This window comes from Bombina bombina, chromosome 8, assembly GCF_027579735.1.
Source record: "Bombina bombina isolate aBomBom1 chromosome 8, aBomBom1.pri, whole genome shotgun sequence".
In the NCBI taxonomy this organism is placed as follows: domain Eukaryota; kingdom Metazoa; phylum Chordata; class Amphibia; order Anura; family Bombinatoridae; genus Bombina; species Bombina bombina.
The window spans coordinates 202,284,973-202,306,403 of NC_069506.1; the positions used below are offsets into that span (position 1 = coordinate 202,284,973).

General features: G+C 37.0%; 1 protein-coding gene across 1 annotated transcript in view; it reads left to right on the forward strand.

The window, feature by feature from the left end:
* Positions 1 to 308: 308 nt before the first annotated feature.
* Positions 309 to 21,431, forward strand: part of RRAS (RAS related) — a 222,603-nt gene continuing 201,480 nt past the window's right edge. The window contains exon 1 of the mRNA XM_053690849.1: positions 309 to 554. Coding sequence (XP_053546824.1) covers positions 453 to 554 — 102 coding nt within the window. The 5' untranslated portion in view covers positions 309 to 452. The remainder of the gene's footprint in view (positions 555 to 21,431) is intronic.

The window sequence follows — 21,431 nt, forward strand, 5'->3', positions numbered from 1 at the left end:
AAAATTAATGTTCTGTTTTAAAATGAATACAGTAATCACGAATTAAAATCTCGGTATATTTCGTGTAAAATGTAGGTAAGGATTTTGCAGCAGACATAAGTGTAGCCTGATATAAGCATCACTGAGCTACTTGTATTGTTTTCACACCGTAGCCTTCGGCATTAGGACCGCGGGGCTTTCAGCAGGCCTCCTGCTTACTCTCCTTGCAGCCCCTCACCAAATAGGGAAGTGAAGCTTTGTGATTCAGACCCCAGTCACTGCTTATTACTATACATGAGCTCATTAGCATCGCTAAGAAACACCCCAGGAGGAGCACAGGGAAAAAAAAGCAAAGCAGCCATTTTTACAGGCGCAGACTCCATGGAAAGTTTGCTGATGTGATTTAGTTTTGTTCCTACTTTTTTCATTTATAAAGATTTGTTGTATTATTGTTAATCTAAACTCGTCTGATAATGAGCGCTAAGGACTCTGCTGCTCCCACGGAGAAGTATAAGCTGGTGGTGGTTGGAGGAGGCGGTGTGGGGAAGAGTGCATTAACCATACAGTTTATTCAGGTAAGGGGGTGACTGCGGCTACATTGGGGCGCTGTAAACAGTAGTTACTGAGCAGCTGGTTAGTACCTTACCTTGTATTATAGGCTGAGGCTGCTCTCCTAGCCTGTGATTTTGTTCTTTCTGTCTGCACCTCTGTGTTGCTACTTTTGGAGTTTGATATTATTCGTTATTGGCAAAGCTCACAGCAACGCATTGCTATTTAATGTGTTTTCGTCCCATTCGGCGACCAAATAATTACATTTAACCCTTTCTATGGCGTATTTTTACTTACCAACTCTGCCATCTGCAGTGGTTATTTATGAATAAAATGCACATGTTGTCATTGATATATGCAGCTGTTTTTTTTACCCATTTCCAGCTACAGTGGCTGTAAGTGGTCAGTGAGTGCAGCGTGGATATTCCAGTCAGGAACGCAGCACCCCACCCGACTCATTTCCTTGTTAACTCATTGATTCCTGCATTGGAGAGTTTATCTGTACCGTTGCATTATTGCTTTTTAGTAGTGTTAAATACACCATGCAGTGCCTGGTATTTCTATTTAATTTTGAGAAAATAAATGGTAGCGTTTTGTGCTAGGCTCACTGGTGATTACTGCTGTGTAATAGCTGCTCAGAAGCAGAACCTCCTCTCCTGTTGCTCAAGTATACAATGTATTGTAATATTCCCATATGTGCAATGGAGCTATATACAGCATGTGAGATATGCTGGGCTTTTATAATCACAGAAAATAATAATTATAATGCTCTAAGAACATTGGTGATCATAACTTTTTTATTTGCAATTGTAGATCTATAGAACAGATTAATTGACCACAAATCTTCAGGAAAGGGGGAAAAATGATTGGTAGTTCGATTACATAGCTTGTACGTTTTGTGTGTGTACAACCATAATTACTGGCATAAATTACTTTTGTTTTCTTATCAAGTGGTGTGTGTGTGTATATAATAATAAAAAAAAATATATATATATATATATATATATATTTATTTTTCTTCTTCTGTGTGACTGTAAATTTCCACTTGCCTACTAATGGTGAGACATTTTCCTATATTTTAAAACGTGTGTGTGTGTGTATATATATATATATATATATATATATATATATATATATATATATATATATATACTGTTGTGCTAAAATCACTAGCCATAATCATTCAATGCTAGAGGGAGCATCTATTCAAATTTACATTTTATTGGTTGTTGCTGCAGGAAAGCTATTACTCTCATGCCAGCGGGGATTCTTTTTCAATGACTGTTTCTTTCCCTGTAAATATTGCACAAGTTCAGTGCCAGAGGGTGTTTCATATCTTAGTGTATAACCCCTTTACACTGCCAGTAAGTAGATGTCTAGTTTTTGTTACAAACTCCTTAAAGGGACACTGAACCCACATTTTTTTCTTTTGTGATTCAGATAGATCATGAAATGTTAAGCAACTTTTCTAATTTACTCCTATTATCAAATTTTGTTTATTCTCTTGAATAAGCTGTGAATACGTTTGTTTGCCACCACTGCACTGGTGACTGGCCATACGCTACTGTCCTTACTGCAATCCTTGCCACCATCCAGTCTTAAAGGGATTGTCTACTCCAGAATGTGTTTAAAAATATAGATAATTCCTTTATTACCCATTCCCCAGTTTTGCATAACCAACACGGTTACAGTAATGTTTTTTTACCACTGTGATTGCCTTGTATCTAAGCCTCTGCAGACTGCCCCCTTATCTCAGTTCTTTTAACAGACTTGCATTTTAGACAAGCTGACTCATAAATTACTCCACAGGAGTGAGCACAATGATCTAGATGGAGCACATGACCAAGTGCTGTCTCAGTGTGAAAAACTGTCAGAATGCACTGAGAGAAGAGACGGCCTTTAAGGGCTTAGAAATTAGCATATGAGCCTACCTAGGTTTAGCTTTCAACAAAGAATACCAAGAGAACAAAGCAAATTTGATGATGGTAAACTGTTGGTTAAAAATTGCATGCCCTATCTGAATCATGCAAAAAACGTAGTCGGCACTACGTCCCTTCCAGCCTGCCACCTTTCAGCAGCCCTACACCGCAAAAGAAGATCCCTGTCCTGACTGCAGAGATGTCCCAGTACCAAGGGCGGTAAGTAACCGTCCTGGTTATTTTGTGACATGGTCATAGCAGCTAATAGGGATTTGTCATACACAAGTTGCGGTTGATAACAGGGATCATATCACTTTACCCACTTCCATCTCCCACTATTCTGGACACACACATACTCCCATACTGTGGACGGAGCTGGCCTACATAACTTTGTTTATTGACCTATCTGAATCGTGAACATTTAATTTTGACTATATTATCCCTTTAATACATCTGCAATTCAAGCACATATCCGCCTACATCCTTTATAGTTTGGGACAGAGGTAAGTTGCAGGTGTGAGGAAGAAACAGTAGGATGAAGTTAAGGTTGCATATTTCTTATAAGGTAGCTCTAAAAGTTAATGAGATGTTACAAATCTTACACCAAAACCCCTAACTACATTTTTAGGGGCTCCATCATACATCCTTCAACAGTTTAATCAGTTCACTTAGATACTTAGGGCCCAATTATCTAAAGTTGTCCTTTCTAATAAGAGTCTTGTCAACATTGCAGCATCCAGCTCTCAAGCTAAAATGTGGCTTTTATACATTTTTCTTGAGGGATCTTAGTCTTGGATAATCTCGCCAGAGCAGAGAGCTTCAGATCTTCAGGCCCTTTGTGTGATTTCTCTCCATGCTGATGTTCTTTTGATATCTGCGACCCGTCGCAAACTGCAAGCAGACAATCTGCGCATGTATGCAGTTATATCATCGCATTCCTGAGCGCACACGTCAGCGGTTGCAAAATCCAATGACAGCTGAGACTGTCATCAAATTTTACAACCACAAAGTGCGCATGCGACAGGTGGATCACAGAATCCAACAAAGCACCGGAAAACTGCAAAGTGTCAGTCTGCTTCCATTCAGCATTATTATAGTGAGCATTGTGTAATCATTGAATGAAGCTGAATCCTGCAAGGAAAAGTGGTGCACTCGCTGTGTCCTATAATCGCTGGGCCACTCTGGATCATTCGGCTACAGCGGCAATCTTAAATCACAAAATTACAGTATTAGAATGGATTGGTTCCTGTTCCTTTTGTCTCTTGCTGTCCCGGTTGGCATGGGTGGGGGTGATGGGAAAACTCATTATTTGCGAGCAACAACATTTGGAAATCCTGCTTTAAGCAATCACTGTATAATATGTAGCTTATTTAGGCAATTTGCAGAATTTTGAAACATTGATTACAAAATCTGACTTTTAGCCTCTCAGGGGAAAGTGGGACAAGCAAGTACAGGTTTTGCACCATAAACAAAAAGTAAAGCAAACAAGATAAATGGTGTAATGCAATATTTTTAATTTTCATTACACAAATCAATTTATGGGAAATTATACATTGAGTTCAATTAAATATCCTACAGAATTCCTTTGCTAGCATTCATGAAAGCACTATAAACTCAGGTCCGATATTCGGCAGGTTTATCAGGAATCACCAAGATAATATGTTTCTGTAGGCTGCTTGTTCTTTGAACAGCTGAATCATGTATTTAGTGTCAGGGTGTAACATGGCTAAAGGCATACTTTTTTTTTTTTTTATAGCAGAGAGAGATCAGTCACTGCTTTCATCAATGCTATGCAATACCTTTTTTTTGCATTTTTTTTTTATTTTTTTTCCTTCATAGTTATTTCTTTATATGCAGAATTTTTGCCAATGTGTTGTGGTCAGGGCACAATTTTTAGCCATCAAAATGTTGCTATATTTTTTTCACTTCAATACCTTTACCTGCTGGTGAATTGATTGTTAACCACATAGCTTTTCGCTTTAAGGGGCAGCAAAGTCAAATTTTGAAATGTGCAATAGTGATTTTTATATAAGGCATTTTTGTACTGCTCTTTAATTTGCAAAAATGTTACTGAGAAAAGTTGTGTAGTTTAAAGTCCAAGTCTGCTGGCAATAATTGTATCAAGGTGACATTGGTGCAACAATGTACAGTATTCCCACCCACCCCTCTCCTTTTAATGTGTTCTCAATTGTCTATTTCACCAGCTAGAGTCTATTGAATTGTCTACAAACAGCTCCCTTACCTTTTTAGTTTGTCATTTGAAATAGTTAATTTTGCCTGTATCCTCATCTATACTCAAAATGTCAGTCATTTAAGTACCTGTTATAGAAAAGCTATGCAAACAAGAATATTCAAATAAAAATCCTGCTCCCAGCAGTGGTGTGACAGAGAGGTACTAAAATGTTATATTAGTACATTGTACTCTCTAAGGACTTTTTTGTTTTTGTTTTTTTGTTAAGGCAAATAACATAAGGAGGTCTGCTCCCCCCCAGACTCAGTCCATTGTATTGTATTGGGTTGTGGTTTCAATTAGCATAAATCTATTTCATATACAAAAATAAATCTAAAGGAGCAATTGCACATATTTATAACTCTGCAGCTGGTATAACTTGTAATTGTAAACGAATAGTGTCTCTTTAATTTTCACACTAATGATATAAATGAGACAACCTAGATATAAAAAAGGTTTACAATTTACTTTTCTTATCAAGTTTACCCTTTTTCTCTTGGCATATTTGTTGAAACTTAGCTCTTATGTAGCATACAGAGGTAGGTTCAGCAGTGTGTGTTGTCAAACTGTCAAAGCAGCTTTTAAGCTAGTGTGGTGCCACCCTACTCATATGAAATTAACAACAGTATCAGTTTATAAAGAAGCAGCATTATGACTGTTGTCATCGGGTAGGCGCTTTCAGATCACACTGCGTCCCGGGGAATCTGGGGATACTGGTGACATCACCACTCATGTCAGGCCCCAGAAACCGGGCATACCAGCAAGGATTACAGGGCTTGACAGAGCTGTATGGGGATGGGGTGGTTTGGTATTCAGACCCCACAATCTCAGCTCCTTTAACTTTTTATTTTTTATAAAAAGGCCACTGCCTGCTCTTTCAAAACTGAGCGTTGGGTGATAAGTTTAAGCACATTTAAAAAAACATAAAATGTTTAAATCACATTTAATATATTCACATATACACCATTATAAAGGCTTAGTGACCGCAAGGCCACTTATTTTAAAGCCCAGACACCCTAAAATAAAGACCCTATATAAGTTTTGAATAGCCAGGTGATCACCTTTGTGTGAATAAATGTGCATTTGTTTGCATAAAGGCTTACGGTAACCCCTATGTGCAGATCAAGGTTACATAACTATACCGAAAGGCCTTTATTTATGAGGATAATCCCTTCTTTTTACCATAGTTTATACACACTATTATTTATAACTTTGTTGATTACAATGTTAATAAAAATATGCATTTTCTATATATCATCATGTATACCAGGGTTGACCGATATTTAAATCATGTTTTTCATTTTAAGAATGATAATTTTTCAAATTATTTTTCCAGTTATCAGACCATTACTGATTTGGTTGGATGAAATTATTGGGAGGTGAACTATTTCCTTTTTAATAAATTAATCATTCGTATTTGAGCAACCTTTCAGCTGTGCTTTATTGGAAGGAGGAAAATAATGATTATCTTAATAATAACAATGTAAATAGTTTTATTTAACTAAAACAATAACATTCTATTTCATTTTTATGCTTGCCCCTCCCTCCTCACACTTAGGCCATTGCTATGGTTGCCACCTCAGACATGTTTTCCTGGACACTTTTATGCGTTACACAAGCTGCAATGCTGTTCAGTGTCACTATTTGTGTGCTGTCCAGGGTTGAAATTCAAGTTCCTACCTGCACACCCTGTAGCATGTACAAATCATAAGTGTTCAGGAAAACATGGCTGAGGTGGTAACCCTAGTCCTTGTGCTGATCTATTCCTGGTTGATTCTGTGTAACAGATTAGCAAGGGAGCAATGGCATTGAAGGGACAGTGAAGTCAAAATTAAACTCTTGATTTAAAAAAATATGCAATTTTTAAAGGACAATTAAACTTGACATTTCAACAATGCATAAGATGTTTCATTATTGCAATATACATTTATTTATTTTGCAGCCTTTTGCTGTAAAATACATCTAAAAATATGCTTGTTTTACTTTCTCCCAGGGAAACTTGGGTTAATACTTTTAGGCAATTTATGTGAACGTTTGTTTACTTTTACCTCTCTACCTAAGCTTCTATGTTGTCATGTGTTTTTAAAAGGTGTGATTATCCGTTTTGCATCAACGATCATGATAGGAAAATCATTCTTTGTAGTAGTAGTAGTAACTAAGCTGAATCAGTGCTAAACCACCTTATGGGAATACAAGAGGACAGGCTACCTCAGTCAGTCTGTGCAAACAGATTTTGTGGTATATCTGATTATTAGTTTGTGTTTGGTTAGCAAGGGTTCTTTTGTTCTGGGGCAGAAAAATCTGTGAAAATAATAAATGTACAAAATATACTCCTTGACAAAATAAAGCTGCAGCTTTCATTGCAAAATTACTCTTATATATGAAGATTCCTAATCATGTAGTTTTACAATATTCCCTTAAACCATTTTCCAATTTACTTCTCTTATGTAATGTGCTTCGTTCTCTCGTTGTTCATTGTTGAAAAGCATACATGGGTAGGCTCAGATGCAATGAACTACTGTGAGCTAACTGCTTGTCAATGTCTTACCCAATGTGTTTAGCTAGGCCCCAGTAGAGCATTGCTCTCCTTCAAGAAATGATAAAAGTAAATCCTGAAAATTGTATGCTCTATCTGAAACCCAAAAAAATTATTTCATGATTTTGTCCCTTTTTAAGGTCTATATCTCAACTCTGTATGTTTATTTTATTAACATTTTTTGCTGTGAAGAAAGGGATTGTTATTTCTGAAGACACAAATTAAAAACTATATTTCAGGATGAATAAATAACCTTTAGATTATAATGTACCTTAAATAGAAACTTTACTTAGATTTGGTTTTGTCCTAATAAAGCATTTTTTGTAAAAAAAACAAACAAAAAAAAAACCCCTCACCCCCTTTTAAAAATATAAAAAAAACGATTGAAATATTTTTAAAACAAAGCATTGGTTTTTATCCAACCTGATGTATACATAAAATAGTATAGTTTACATCTGCTGGGTCTCCTGAAAAAAATATTTGATATATATATGAAAAATGGCCTACAGAACTGGTGTTGAAATTGCTCAGTAGTTAAAGGAACATTATACACAAAATGTTTTGTAGATTATCCATTTATATAGCCCATACAGTTTTTTTTTTTTTTTTTTTTTTTTTTTTTTAAATGTATAGTTTTGCTTATTTTTAAATACCCATGCTCTGATTTTCAGAATCCTAACCAAGCCCCAAAGTTTTAGGAGAATACTGACGTATACCTACTCCAGCTTGCTCCTGTTTGTGTAAAGGTTCTTTTCATATGCAAAGGAAGGGGGAGTGTCTGATATTTCCCACTTGCAGTGGATGTTCCAGTAACCTTTTAAACAGAGCTAAACTGGAAGCTTCTAAGTACGTTTTTAAAAGGTTTTAGACTGGATTTTTATATCCGTATCTGTGCTTATTATTCTTTATAGTAGGGTCTATTACATGCAGTTATATGAAAATGAGTGTATACTGTCCCTTTAAATAGTTAAAATAAATAGGGGTCAAAATCCACTTTTCTGGCCTCCAAAAGGATTTTGACAAGTACACTGGCTGGCAACCTCATCTGCCCATTAATAATTCTAACATTGTCGCAAATATAGATGTCATGTGGTTCTTGTGCATGCTTCAACAAAGGATGTGAAGAGAAAAAGGTAAATTTAATATCCGTAAATTAGAAAAAAAATATTTTTAAACTTATATTCTATGCCTGAATTGTTTAACGTTAAAATTTAAACTTTCATGAATCGGAGTGCAATTTTATGCAACTTAAAATGTTTCTTCTATTATCCAAATTGCTTTTGTTCTTTGGTATCCTTTGTTGAATAGTAAATAAAGGAAGGCTCATAAGAGCTTAGGGGCATGTATGTGTCTTTAACACTCTGTTCCAGCAGTGTTTGCAACTATGCATAACTGCTACAAATGTTGCAGAGCACTGCTGCATTAAAGTACTAAAGACACGTACGTGCACGCTCCTGAGTTTTGTTCTTATGTACTTTTAAACAGCCAACAGTGTAAGTGGTAAAATGCAGACACACTCCCTGTCAGCTTGGAGGAGGTTATGGAAATCATTTACAAGTTCACATTTTTATTTTTGTGGGAGGAAGCTGTATCTTTTTTATGTTTTAACACTTGCTGTCAACTGTCAAAGTGCATTTTTTATTGTACAAACCTTTATGACAGTTTAATGTTTTTTAAAGGGATATGAAACCTTTTTCTTTCATGATTCAGATAAAGCATACACTTAAACTTTCTCATTTACTTCTATTAAATTTTCTTCTTTCTCTTGGTATCTGTTGTTGAAATGCAGGGACGTATGCTTACTTTAACACTGTAACAGCTTAGATCCTAGGGAGAGAGTTTGAGTACACCGGCCCATTTCTGGCAGCAGTTTTGCAAGAATTGTATCCATTTTCAAGAGCACTAGATGGTAGCACAATTTCCTGCCATGTAGTGCTCTAGTCTAGATGACTACCTAGGTATCTCTTTAACACAAAATATCATGGGAACAAAGCAAATTTGATAATAGAAGTCAAGTGGGAACTTTAAAAAAAATAAAAATGGTAGGCTCTGTCATCACAAAAGAAAATGTTTGGTTTTCATATCCCTTTAAACTGATTTTGAAACAAACATGAAGGGCTTATTTGTTTACAAATCATGGAACGTATTGCTCACCGTCTGATAAAGACAACTCCCCATATCTTTATTGGTTGACAGTGACACAGCTTTACAGGAATATAATACCCAGACTAAATCGGTTTAATCATTGCAGTATACCATTAATGATTTGCTATCTAGAGGAGTGAACCGCTACATCAGTCTTTCAGTTAAACTTATAAAAATAGTTTGGTAAAAAGCAGATTTTACTGTTTCCTGGGAACAAATGTTTTTCTTAATTTAAAATTCATGTAAAAAAGAGGCATAGCTATGTTTATTTATATTTTTTGTTATAAAATAAAACTTTACTAAAAGTCAGAATTTTTGTATGTGTATTGATACCTAGACCTCGCTTTTTACATTTTAGCATAGGAGACGCATATAACTGTGACAAGCTTTATTTATGCTAAAAAAAATTACACTATTGATCACACATCAATTATGCCTGTTGTAATCTCTTTTTTTTTTTTTAAAGAACTTAGTCATTCTTTGTTTAGTGAAATCAGTATATCAACCAACCATATGCTTGTCATCATTAAAGGGACAGTCAACCTTGACAATAATGTGTTCCCTATCATTAGTTTGAGCCTTAATAAGCTCTCCTACCTGTGTGCCAGTACGCTGCTCACAACAGTCTGAATGTTATTTTCATACGATTGCCGATGTTTGCAAATGGCCCCTCAATTCCTCCTACCGCCGTCTTCTTCATGCTCAGGCCTCTTGAGTTTTTTTTTCAAATTTCGTGCCTATGTACATTTATGACGTTGATTATGTCACCACGTTGTGCGCCTATTAACTGCGCATGCACAAACCCCACTGGAAGTGTTGGGGAGCGAGAGGAGAGATACTCTTGCCCTTAGCATGAGATGTAGAAATATTCATACTAAGAATGCACCAAACCTCAAACACCAGTAATACAAATAGATTATTATTTTATTATCTTCTGATATTGGAAGGTAGAAAGTGCTATCGAAGGATATATAGTACTCAGACTAGTATGGAAGGCAGAGAACACCAAATATTGAGCTTCAGGATTCCCAAAAAAATGTGCTCATAAATAGTATTTTTTTTATAAACCCCCCAAAACACTTTAAATAACTTTGTAGACAAAATGTATTGCATTCATATGTAAAAGCCTACATGTTTGATGCTAATTCAATATGCTATATCATTCTTAGAATCATTTGCCATAAAGGTTTAGTGAAATCTAAACCTTTAAACTTTAAAGGGACAGTAAACTTTAAAAATAATGTTATATAATTCTGCTCATAGTGCAGAATTATATAACATTATATTAGCCAAACATTTATAAAACATAATTTCCCCTATTAATTTAAACCCCCCCCCCCCCCGCTGTTTCACAGACCCGCTCCGCTGTTTCACAGACAGGAGCGAGCTGCACTTGGTCTTATGGCGCGGTCGGGCCGGACTGTGACTATACAGCTGGCCCGATGCGCTGAGTAAATATAACAGACCCGCTCAGCAGAGAGCGGGTCTGTGAAGCAGCGTTTTTTTTTTTTTTTTTTTTTTTTTTAAATTAATAGGGGAAATTTATGTTTTATAAATGTTTGGCTAATATAATGTTATATAATTCTGCACTATGCACATTATTTTTAAAGTTTACTGACACTTTAAGCTGGTAAAATACCGTTTATATTGCTGAAATTAAATAAAGTACAAAGTCCATATTATGAGCAATTACTGCACATTTATCCCTTTGCATTTGGTATGAATGTTTTGTATACATTGCTCTCAGAAGAATTTTTCTTATATAGTAAAAGGCTTAATTAATTGATTCTTAAGTGTATGTGATCATTAGTGGCAGAAGGAATGAATTTATAAGTTTCCATCAATGCATGGATAATCTATTGGTTATACAATCACATATACATTACATGCATTCACATAAATGTCAAAATGTATTATGTACATTCATTAAATAAATAACCAAGTATATAAGTTTCAAACCTTATTGTGGAGTTTTCAGTACAATTATTACTAAAACTCACATAGCTATTTACGTATATTCATTATAACGTCTTTGAAGTCAACAACCTCCATATTGGCTCTCTAGTAATTGCACATTCCATGTCAGAATTATTTAATGTTTACAATTAAAATGATTCCCAAAAAAGTAATAATTACAGATTTACGTGCTCCAAAAAATCAATACTTCAATTAGAATGTTCTCTCGTCTGATAGACTTACTGAGTTTATGGTGTCCTTACGTCTAAGGTTCTACAGTTAAATGAGCTGATGTTTGTATCTTGTAGAATGTTATATTAGATGCTGCCTATTTTGCACCATATCTCTAATTGATCATAACATTGCATTCATGTGTCTCAGATCTGGATTTACTGATGTAATTAATATTTCTCCGGATTATGTGAGCTATTCATTAATATAAAAAAGGCAATAGTTGTGTAAAGAATGATCAGTTTGCCTAACTTCCCTACAAGCATCACGTTATTGCCTAGCCTCATTTCATTGCGTTGCATTCTATCATTGCATTGCACTCTCAGTATAAAGTGCGAGTGAAAAATTGTTCCCTAGGAACTGAATCAATATGCAAATGTTCCGGGTGAACTTGTGCAGTGACGTCACTGGCTGCACAATGGGCATGCGCCGGGGTACGATTATTTGCGATCCCAGGGAGACACCGCTCAGTGTTTTGCAAAGGAGACATGAGTGTTGTCATTGGAGGAGGAGTTGAGGGGCCATTTTCAAACGGCAAAGATCGGCAATCTTATGAAAATAACAATCAGACCGTTGTGAGCAGCGTACACTGGTAGGAGACCTTATTGAGGCTCAAACTAATGATAAGGAAGACATTATTGTCAAGGTTAACTGTCCCTTTAACTGGATAGTGTACTGTAATTCTCCCTCCCCCCACACTTTAATGTGTTCCCAAGGATCCATTTTATCCACTGTAGTGTATCAAAGATTTTACAAATAGATCCTTTAGCTTTGTTTTGCCTTTAAATATTGGTCATTGTGTAATGACAGAGTATAAGGAGGCGTTTGAGTATAGCAAGATAAAATTAGGCAGTCTGCTATTTCTGCAGGCTCAGACCATTTAAATTGACATGTTCTTTAGAACATTGGACTGAGGCTTTAATGAACAAAAAGTAGCTTTTTTTTTTTTTCAATATAAAAAATAAAATAAACGTTACCAGTCATTTTATTCTCTTCAGCTTCTATAACCAGTAGTGTCCCTTTAACCTTTTCTTGACAAATTGCTGTCAAACTCTCAGAAATCTGTATCGACTAGCTATCCTTTAGTGAAGTTATGTGCAAATATAATTTTTTTTTTCAGTTTCCAATAAATTTGTCAAAAACCAAACACCTTTTTAAACCCATTTAAGAAATCCTATTCTGGGGGGGGGCAACCTTTTGGTCTTAAAGGGACAGTCTACATCAAAATTTTTATTGTTGAAAAAGATAAATACCGCCTTTACTACCCATTCCCCAGCTTTGAAAACCAACATTGTTATATTAATATCTATACTATAATCGCGTTTGTAATGCGTCCGTCGGCAGTTGCGCACGTGCAGCCACTGCATCCAGGTGGATTCCGAAAATGGCAGAGTGGATTCATTCACCACCCTGCCATTTTCGGAATCCACCGGGATGCAGCGAAGGCAAACGGAGCATTACATACAAAATAAATAACCGTCCACAATAAGTATTTAAAAAACAAACCGTCCGTACAAACTATTAAGAAAAAAACAAAATACCCAATAAAATGATTAACCCCTAAATCCACAACATTGCAAACTAATACATCTATTAACCCCTAATCCTCTAACCCCCCACAACGCATTAAACCTAATTTACCTATTAACCCCTAAACCGCCAACCCCCACAACGCAAAAAACTAATGACTAAGCCCCCTAACCCCCTCTAAATTAACCCCTTAATTACATTTTAAAAAATACATTATAATTAAAATAAAAAAAATTACATTTAATCTAAAATTACAGAAAATAAAAAAGGATAACATTACAAAAAATAATAAACACTATCCAAAATATATATATTTTTTAAACCTTATCCCTATGAAAATAAAAACACCCCCTAATCTAAGAATAAACTACCAATAGCCTTTTAAAAGGGCTTTTTGTAGGGCATTGCCCTATAGAAATCAACTCTTTTACATTAAAAATAAACAAAGTTCCCCCTAACAGTAAAACCTAAACTACCCATTGCTCCTAAAGGGGCATTTGTATGGGCATTGCCCTTTTAAGGGCATTCAGCTCTTCTGCAAATTGCCCAATAAACCCTAGTCTAAAAAACAACCCCCCCCCCCCCCCCCAAAACAACAAACTAACACTAACAGTCCGGTGGAGGTCTTCTTCCAGGCGGGTCCATTATCTTCATTCACAACGAAGGTGGCGCAGAGTAGAGGTCCGGAGCAGTCTTCCCAGATGTTGCGATCCTCTGCGGCAGTGGTCTTCGGCAAAGGCATGGGGGTTCCTCTTCATGCGATTGTCCGCTGCAAACTGAAGATTGAATTCAAGGTACCCCATATTTATTGGGGTACCTTGCATTCCTATTAGCTGAAATTTTAAAAAACAGCCGATAGGATGAGAGCTACTGAAATCTTATTGGCTGTTTTGAACAGCCAATAGGATTTCAGTAGCTCTAATCCTATTGGCTGTTTTGAAAAATTCAGCCAATAGGAATGCAAGGTACCCAAAATTGATTGCAGTACCTTGCATTCAATATTCAGTATATGACGGACATCGTATGAAGAGGAGCCTCAATGCCGCTGAGGACCACAGACGCCGCCACAGATGTCCACCGCCGAGGATCGCCACATCTGGGAAGACTGCTCCGGACCACTACTCTGTGCTGCCTTCCCTCTGGATGAAGATGATGGACCCGCCTGGAAGACCACCTTCTCCGCCGGACTTCTGAAACCGTGAGTACCTATTTGGGGCTTAGTGTTTTTTTTTTGTTTTGTTTGTTTTTGTTTTTTAAATTGGGGTTCATTGGGCAATTTCAGTGAGAGCTGAATGCCCTTTTAAGGGCAATGTCCATTCAAATGACCCTTTAGGGGGAATGGGTTGTTAATTTTGGGTAGTTTGGTGGGTGGGGGGGTATTACTGTTAGGGGGACTATGTTTATTTTTTTTTTTATACTTTTAAGGGCTATTGGTAGTTTAGTATTAGATTAGGGGGTATTTTTTATTTTGGGTGGGATTATTTTATTTTTATAGGGGTATTAGTTTAGGTTTAATTTTATTATTTTGAATAGCGTTGTTTTTGTTTCTGTATTTTTACTTTTATTTTTTTGTAGCTTGGGGGGGGTAATGCATTTTTAACACACAGACCGCCTTCTGGGCAGGCTTTTCAACTAGTACTTTATAACCTTTTAAACCTCAAAACTTCTGCCCGTTTCTTAGCCACTACAGACAGCCTCTTATCACATGCTTTATTAACTTTTCAGAACGAAAGACTGCTAATTCATGTTGGCCATATATATAACATTGTGCTCTTCCGTGGAGTTGTGCATGACACATCACTAATTGTCTAAAATGCAAGTCTATAATAGCCATGTGATAAGGGAGCTGTCAGAAGAGGATGTGATACAAGGTAATCACAGAGGTAAAAAGTTGATTGTGCAAATTTGTGGAATAGTAATAAAGGGATTGATTATGTTTTAAAAGGGACAGTCTTCACCAAAATGTTTGTTTAAAAAGATAATCTCTTTATTAGCCATTCCCCAGATTTTCATAACCAACACTGTTGTACTAATACACTTTTTACCTGTGATTACCTTGTATCTAAGCCTCTCTAGAATGCCTTCTTATTTCAGTTTCTTTGACAGACTTGCATTTTAGCCAATCAGTGCTGACTCCTAGGTAACTCCATGTGCGTAAGCACAATGTTATCTATATGGCACACATGAACGAACACCCTCTAGTTGTGAATGCATTCAGATAAGAGGCGGCCTTAAAGGGCTAAGACATTAGCATATGAGGCTACCTAGGTTTAGGTATTAACTAAGAGTACCAAGAGAACAAAGCAATATTTATGATAAAAGTAAGTTGTTTAAAATTACATGTCCTATCTGAAGCATGAAGGTTTATTTTTGACCAAACAGTCCCTTTTTAAACAATAAAAATGTTTGGGTAGACTGTCAGTTAAAAATTTGTAGTAAAAAACTGGCCATAAAGTAGTGTCTACACGTAACAGAGTTGCCTTGTCACATTTACTCGCACAAAATCACAGCTAGGTTTTGCTCTATTGGTCACTATGCTTAGGTTGAGAAGCAGGTCATACCTCCCAACCCATAACAATCCCACATGTATCCACTAGAGGTGACATCTTTTTAATAAAGAAGATTTTGCTGGTAAATCGAACCAAAAAGATCTTCATTACTGCCCAGTGCCCGGCACATATTCCCTGAAACTGTAGGTTTAATGAGACAAACCCAAATTTAATATTTAAAGGGACAGTAAACACCTTGAGACTTTGATATAAAATGTTGTTATGCATAATGGAAATATATTTGATTCATTTGATTTATTGTGCCCCCGTTTCATGTAATTTATATTTGCACGTTGAGCAATTTCTAATTCTCAGACCTTTAAATGCACCCTGCAAACTTCTGAAGGCTAGCTCTTATAAATGTGTATTTAACATACTTTTAGTAATCTTCGCTAACTGTTCTGTTTATTGAGGAGCGAGTAATGTTCTAAATTACAAGAAGAATATATAGTATAGTAACGCCTTATTTATCAGTGTGGTAAATCCACATCAAGGTTTCCCTTTTGGGTTTATACTCACAAAATATAACCTCTATCTGTATGAAGTAAGAAGCGCCTTCTGGAGCCTGCAGATGTTTCCTCCGTTTTTTTTTTCTTCTCATGTAGCTCAAGAAGCAAATAATATGTACTGGCTTTTAAAGGGACGGTAAACGCCTTGATATTACAAACGTATTATGCTTTCTAGTAATACATTTTTATATTAGATTAATGGGAAAAATTGAATGCATTAAAGGGACATTAAACCCCAAAATTTTCTTTCATGATTCAGATAGAGAATACAATTTTTTAAACAACTCTCTAATTTACTTCTATTATCTAATTTGCTTAATTCTCTTGATATTCTTTCTTGAAAAGCATATCTAGATAGGCTCAACAGCTGCTGATTGGTGGCTGCACATAGATGCCTCATGTAATTGGCTGAACCATGTGCATTGCTGTTTCTTCGACAAAGGATATCTAAAGAAAGAAACAAATTACATAATAGTAAATTGGAATGTTGTTTAAAATTGTATTCTCTGACTGAATAATGAAAGAGAAATTTTTTAGGTTTAATGTCCCTTTAACACCTTGTTTACTGCAGTTTTTCAATAGCCAAACTCCACCCAGCCAATCAGGACTTTTTATTGGAGTTGACAAGGCAAGTTGGTTTCATTTTGTTAGCACATCTTGCATTATTTTGCAATTTATTATCTGATTATTTCTGCTGAAGTAGAGATTATGGACAGATATGTGGCAGGGTCAGGCACTTTCTATACTCTGAATTGGAAAACTGTTATTTTTCCAGACTTAAATTATAGGAAATGAGTCATAATAAAGAAGGAAAGTATACTGAAAAGTTATTTTTATTACATGTAAATAAACATCTTGAGAATCTGGAGAGCATCCTGTAGGTTTCAAATCCTGAATCCTCAATCCCACTACACACATTAGCCACAATGAAGTAGATAAAAATAAACATACCTAAGAGGCTTTGTGTCCCTGCACTGCATAACATTGCAAATAATGACAATAAAATGTTTCTTTTCAGATCTTTTGTAATATGGTGCTTCTTGTTGGTATGTACTATGCCTATTTAAAAAACATCCCTTAAAACTTCAGGATAGGCTTTTCAAAGGCATTCCTGAAATTCTTGGATAGATTGATAATATGGTGTGGAATAGAAGTTTCAGACCAAATGTGTTTGGCTTTATACTTAGTGCGTTTACCACTGGCAGTTCCTGTGGAATTTATATTTGTTTTCAGACCTTTAAATGGACACTCAAGTCAAAATAAACGTTTGATTCAGAAAGAACACTTTACAATCTACTTCCATTATGAAATTTAGCACAGTCCCTTTTTTTTTTTTCTTTTCTTCTTCTTATATACACATTTTCTGGGGAACCAGATCATATTGTGGGTATACGTATACTCGTCTGTGATTGGCTGATGTCTGTCACATGATGCAGGGGGATGGAAAATCGGAAAATGCTATTATATTCCTTTTAAGGAAGTTTTCGAGTAAATAATGTTTTATGGTTGCACAGTTTTAGACGCTTTGTTAGATCTGTAGAGATGCAGTTTAAAAGGTACAACTACAGTAGCATGGTTACTACTCATGTTGTTGTTGTCCCTTCTGTACCTGCAGCTCTCTCTAACCCTTTCGTGACCGGGTTAAAAAGTCTACATCGGAACAATGTTCCGATGTAGACGAATTGAAATCATGATCGCAAGATTTCAATTATGGGATTGGGTCTGGTACGCCCTCCAGACCGCGATCAAATCCTGCAAGCGCAGTAGGCTTCAGGACAGCAGTTAGCTATGACGTTGTATTCTGTCATAATGGCTTTAAAGCCCAGTGCCGTTGTGACGGAATATAACGGTGTTTAAAGGTTAAATCTGTTCTTATTTTCTTCTGTTAAGTGTGATCAGTCCACGGGTCATCATTACTTCTGGGATATTACTCCTCCCCAACAGGAAGTGCAAGAGGATTCACCCAGCAGAGCTGCATATAGCTCCTCCCCTCTACGTCACTCCCAGTCATTCTCTTGCACCCAACGACTAGATAGGATGTGTGAGAGGACTATGGTGATTATACTTAGTTTTATATCTTCAATCAAAAGTTTGTTATTTTAAAATAGCACCGGAGTGTGTTATTACCTCTCTGGCAGAGTTTGAAGAAGAATCTACCAGAGTTTTGCTATGATTTTAGCCGGAGTAGTTAAGATCATATTGCTGTTCTCGGCCATCTGAGGAGTGAGGTAAACTTCAGATCAGGGGACAGCGGGCAGATGAATCTGCATAGAGGTATGTAGCAGTTTTTATTTTCTGACAATGGAATTGATGAGAAAATCCTGCCATACCGATATAATGTCATGTATGTATACTTTACACTTCAGTATTCTGGGGAATGGTACTTCACTAGAATTACACTGTAAGAAATACATAAAGCTGTTTAATAACTAGAGATTATGTTTAACGTTTTTGCTGGAATGTAAAATCGTTTTCATTTGCTGAGGTACTGTGTGAATAAATGTTTGGGCACTATTTTTCCACTTGGCAGTTGCTTAATCTGTTTTTCTGACAGTTTCTGTTCTCCCTCACTGCTGTGTGTGAGGGGGAGGGGCCGTTTTTTGGCGCTTTTTCTATGCATCAAATATTTCAGTCAGCAACTCATTGTATTCCCTGCATGATCCGGTTCATCTCTACAGAGCTCAGGGGTCTTCAAAACTTATTTTGAGAGAGGTAATTTCTCTCAGCAGAGCTGTGAGAATTATAGTTTGACTGAGATAAAAAACGTTTATTCTGTAATTTGTTTCCTGCTTTCAGAATTTGTTATCTTTGCTAATGGGATTAAACCTTTGCTAAAGTTGTGTTGTTTACAAGGATTGAGGCTATAACTGTTTCAATTTATTAATTTTCAACTGTCATAGATCTTCTGTGCTTATTAAAGGCACAGTACATTTTAATATTATTCTAATTGAATTGTATTTCCAAGTTGCAAGTTTATTTGCTAGTGTGTTAAATATGTCTGATTCAGAGGAAGATACCTGTGTCATTTGTTGCAATGCCAAAGTGGAGCCCATTAGAAATTTATGTACTAACTGTATTGATGCTACTTTAAATAAAAGTCAATCTGTACAAATTGAACAAATTTCACCAAACAACGAGGGGAGAGTTATGCCGACTAACTCTCCTCACGTGTCAGTACCTACATCTCCCGCTCAGAGGGAGGTGCGTGATATTGTAGCGCCGAGTACATCTGGGCGGCCATTACAAATCACATTACAGGATATGGCTACTGTTATGACTGAGGTTTTGGCTAAATTACCAGAACTAAGAGGTAAGCGTGATCACTCTGGGGTGAGAACAGAGTGCGCTGATAATATTAGGGCCAATGTCAGACACTGCGTCACAGGTGGCAGAACATGAGGACGGAGAACTTCATTCTGTGGGTGACGGTTCTGATCCAAACAGACTGGATTCAGATATTTCAATTTTAAATTTAAACTGGAAAACCTCCGTGTATTACTAGGGGAGGTGTTAGCGGCTCTGAATGATTGTAACACAGTTGCAATACCAGAGAAAATGTGTAGGTTGGATAAATATTTTGCGGTACCAACGAGTACTGAGGTTTTTCCTATACCTAAGAGACTTACTGAAATTGTTACTAAGGAGTGGGATAGACCCGGTGTGCCGTTCTCACCCCCTCCGATATTTAGAAAAATGTTTCCAAGGGACTTATGGCAAACGGTCCCTAAGGTGGAGGGAGCAGTTTCTACCTTAGCTAAGCGTACCACTATCCCGGTGGAGGATAGCTGTGCTTTTTCAGATCCAATGGATAAAAAGTTAGAGGGTTACCTTAAGAAAATGTTTGTTCAACAAGGTTTTATATTGCAACCCCTTGCATGCATTGCGCCGATCACGGCTGCAGCGGCATTCTGGATTGAGTCTCTGGAAGAGAACATTGGTTCAGCTACTCTGGACGACATTACGGACAGGCTTAGAGTCCATAAACTAGCTAATTCATTCATTTCGGAGGCCGTAGTACATCTTACTAAACTTACGGTGAAGAATTCAGGATTCGCCATTCAGGCACGCAGGGCGCTGTGGCTAAAATCCTGGTCAGCTGATGTTACTTCTAAGTCTAAATTGCTTAATATACCTTTCAAAGGGCAGACCTTATTCGGGCCCGGGTTGAAAGAGATTATCGCTGACATTACAGGAGGTAAAGGCCATGCCCTGCCTCAGGACAAAGCCAAGACTAGACAGTCTAATTTTCGTTCCTTTCGTAATTTCAAAGCAGGAGCAGCATCAACTTCCTCTGCACCAAAACAGGAAGGAGCTGTTGCTCGCTACAGACAAGGCTGGAAACCTAACCAGTCCTGGAACAAGGGCAAGCAGACTAGGAAACCTGCTGCTGCCCCTAAAACAGCATGAATTGAGGGCCCCCGATCCGGGATCGGATCTAGTGGGGGGCAGACTTTCTCTCTTCGCCCAGGCTTGGGCAAGAGATGTTCAGGATCCCTGGGCGCTAGAGATAATATCTCAGGGATACCTTCTGGACTTCAAATACTCTCCTCCAAGAGAGAGATTTCATCTGTCAAGATTGTCAACAATCCAGACAAAGAAAGAGGCGTTTCTACACTGCGTACAAGAGCTCTTGTTAATGGGAGTAATCCATCCAGTTCCACGATCGGAACAGGGACAGGGGTTTTACTCAAATCTGTTTGTGGTTCCAAAAAAAGAGGGAACTTTCAGACCAATCCTGGACTTAAAGATCCTAAACAAATTCCTAAGAGTTCCATCGTTCAAGATGGAGACTATTCGGACAATTTTACCTATGATCCAAGAGGGTCAATACATGACCACTGTAGATTTAAAAGATGCTTACCTTCACATACCGATTCACAAAGATCATTATCGGTACCTAAGGTTTGCCTTCCTAGACAGGCATTACCAGTTTGTGGCTCTTCCATTCGGATTGGCTACAGCTCCAAGAATCTTCACAAAGGTTCTGGGTGCTCTTCTGGCGGTACTAAGACCGCGGGGAATCTCGGTAGCTCCATACCTAGACGACATTCTGATACAAGCTTCAAGCTTTCAAACTGCCAAGTCTCATACAGAGTTAGTGCTGGCATTTCTAAGGTCACATGGATGGAAGGTGAACGAAAAGAAAAGTTCACTCGTTCCACTCACAAGAGTTCCCTTCCTGGGGACTCTTATAGATTCTGTAGAAATGAAGATTTACCTGACAAAGGACAGGCTAACAAGACTTCAAAGTGCTTGCCGCACCCTTCATTCCATTCAACACCCGTCAGTGGCTCAATG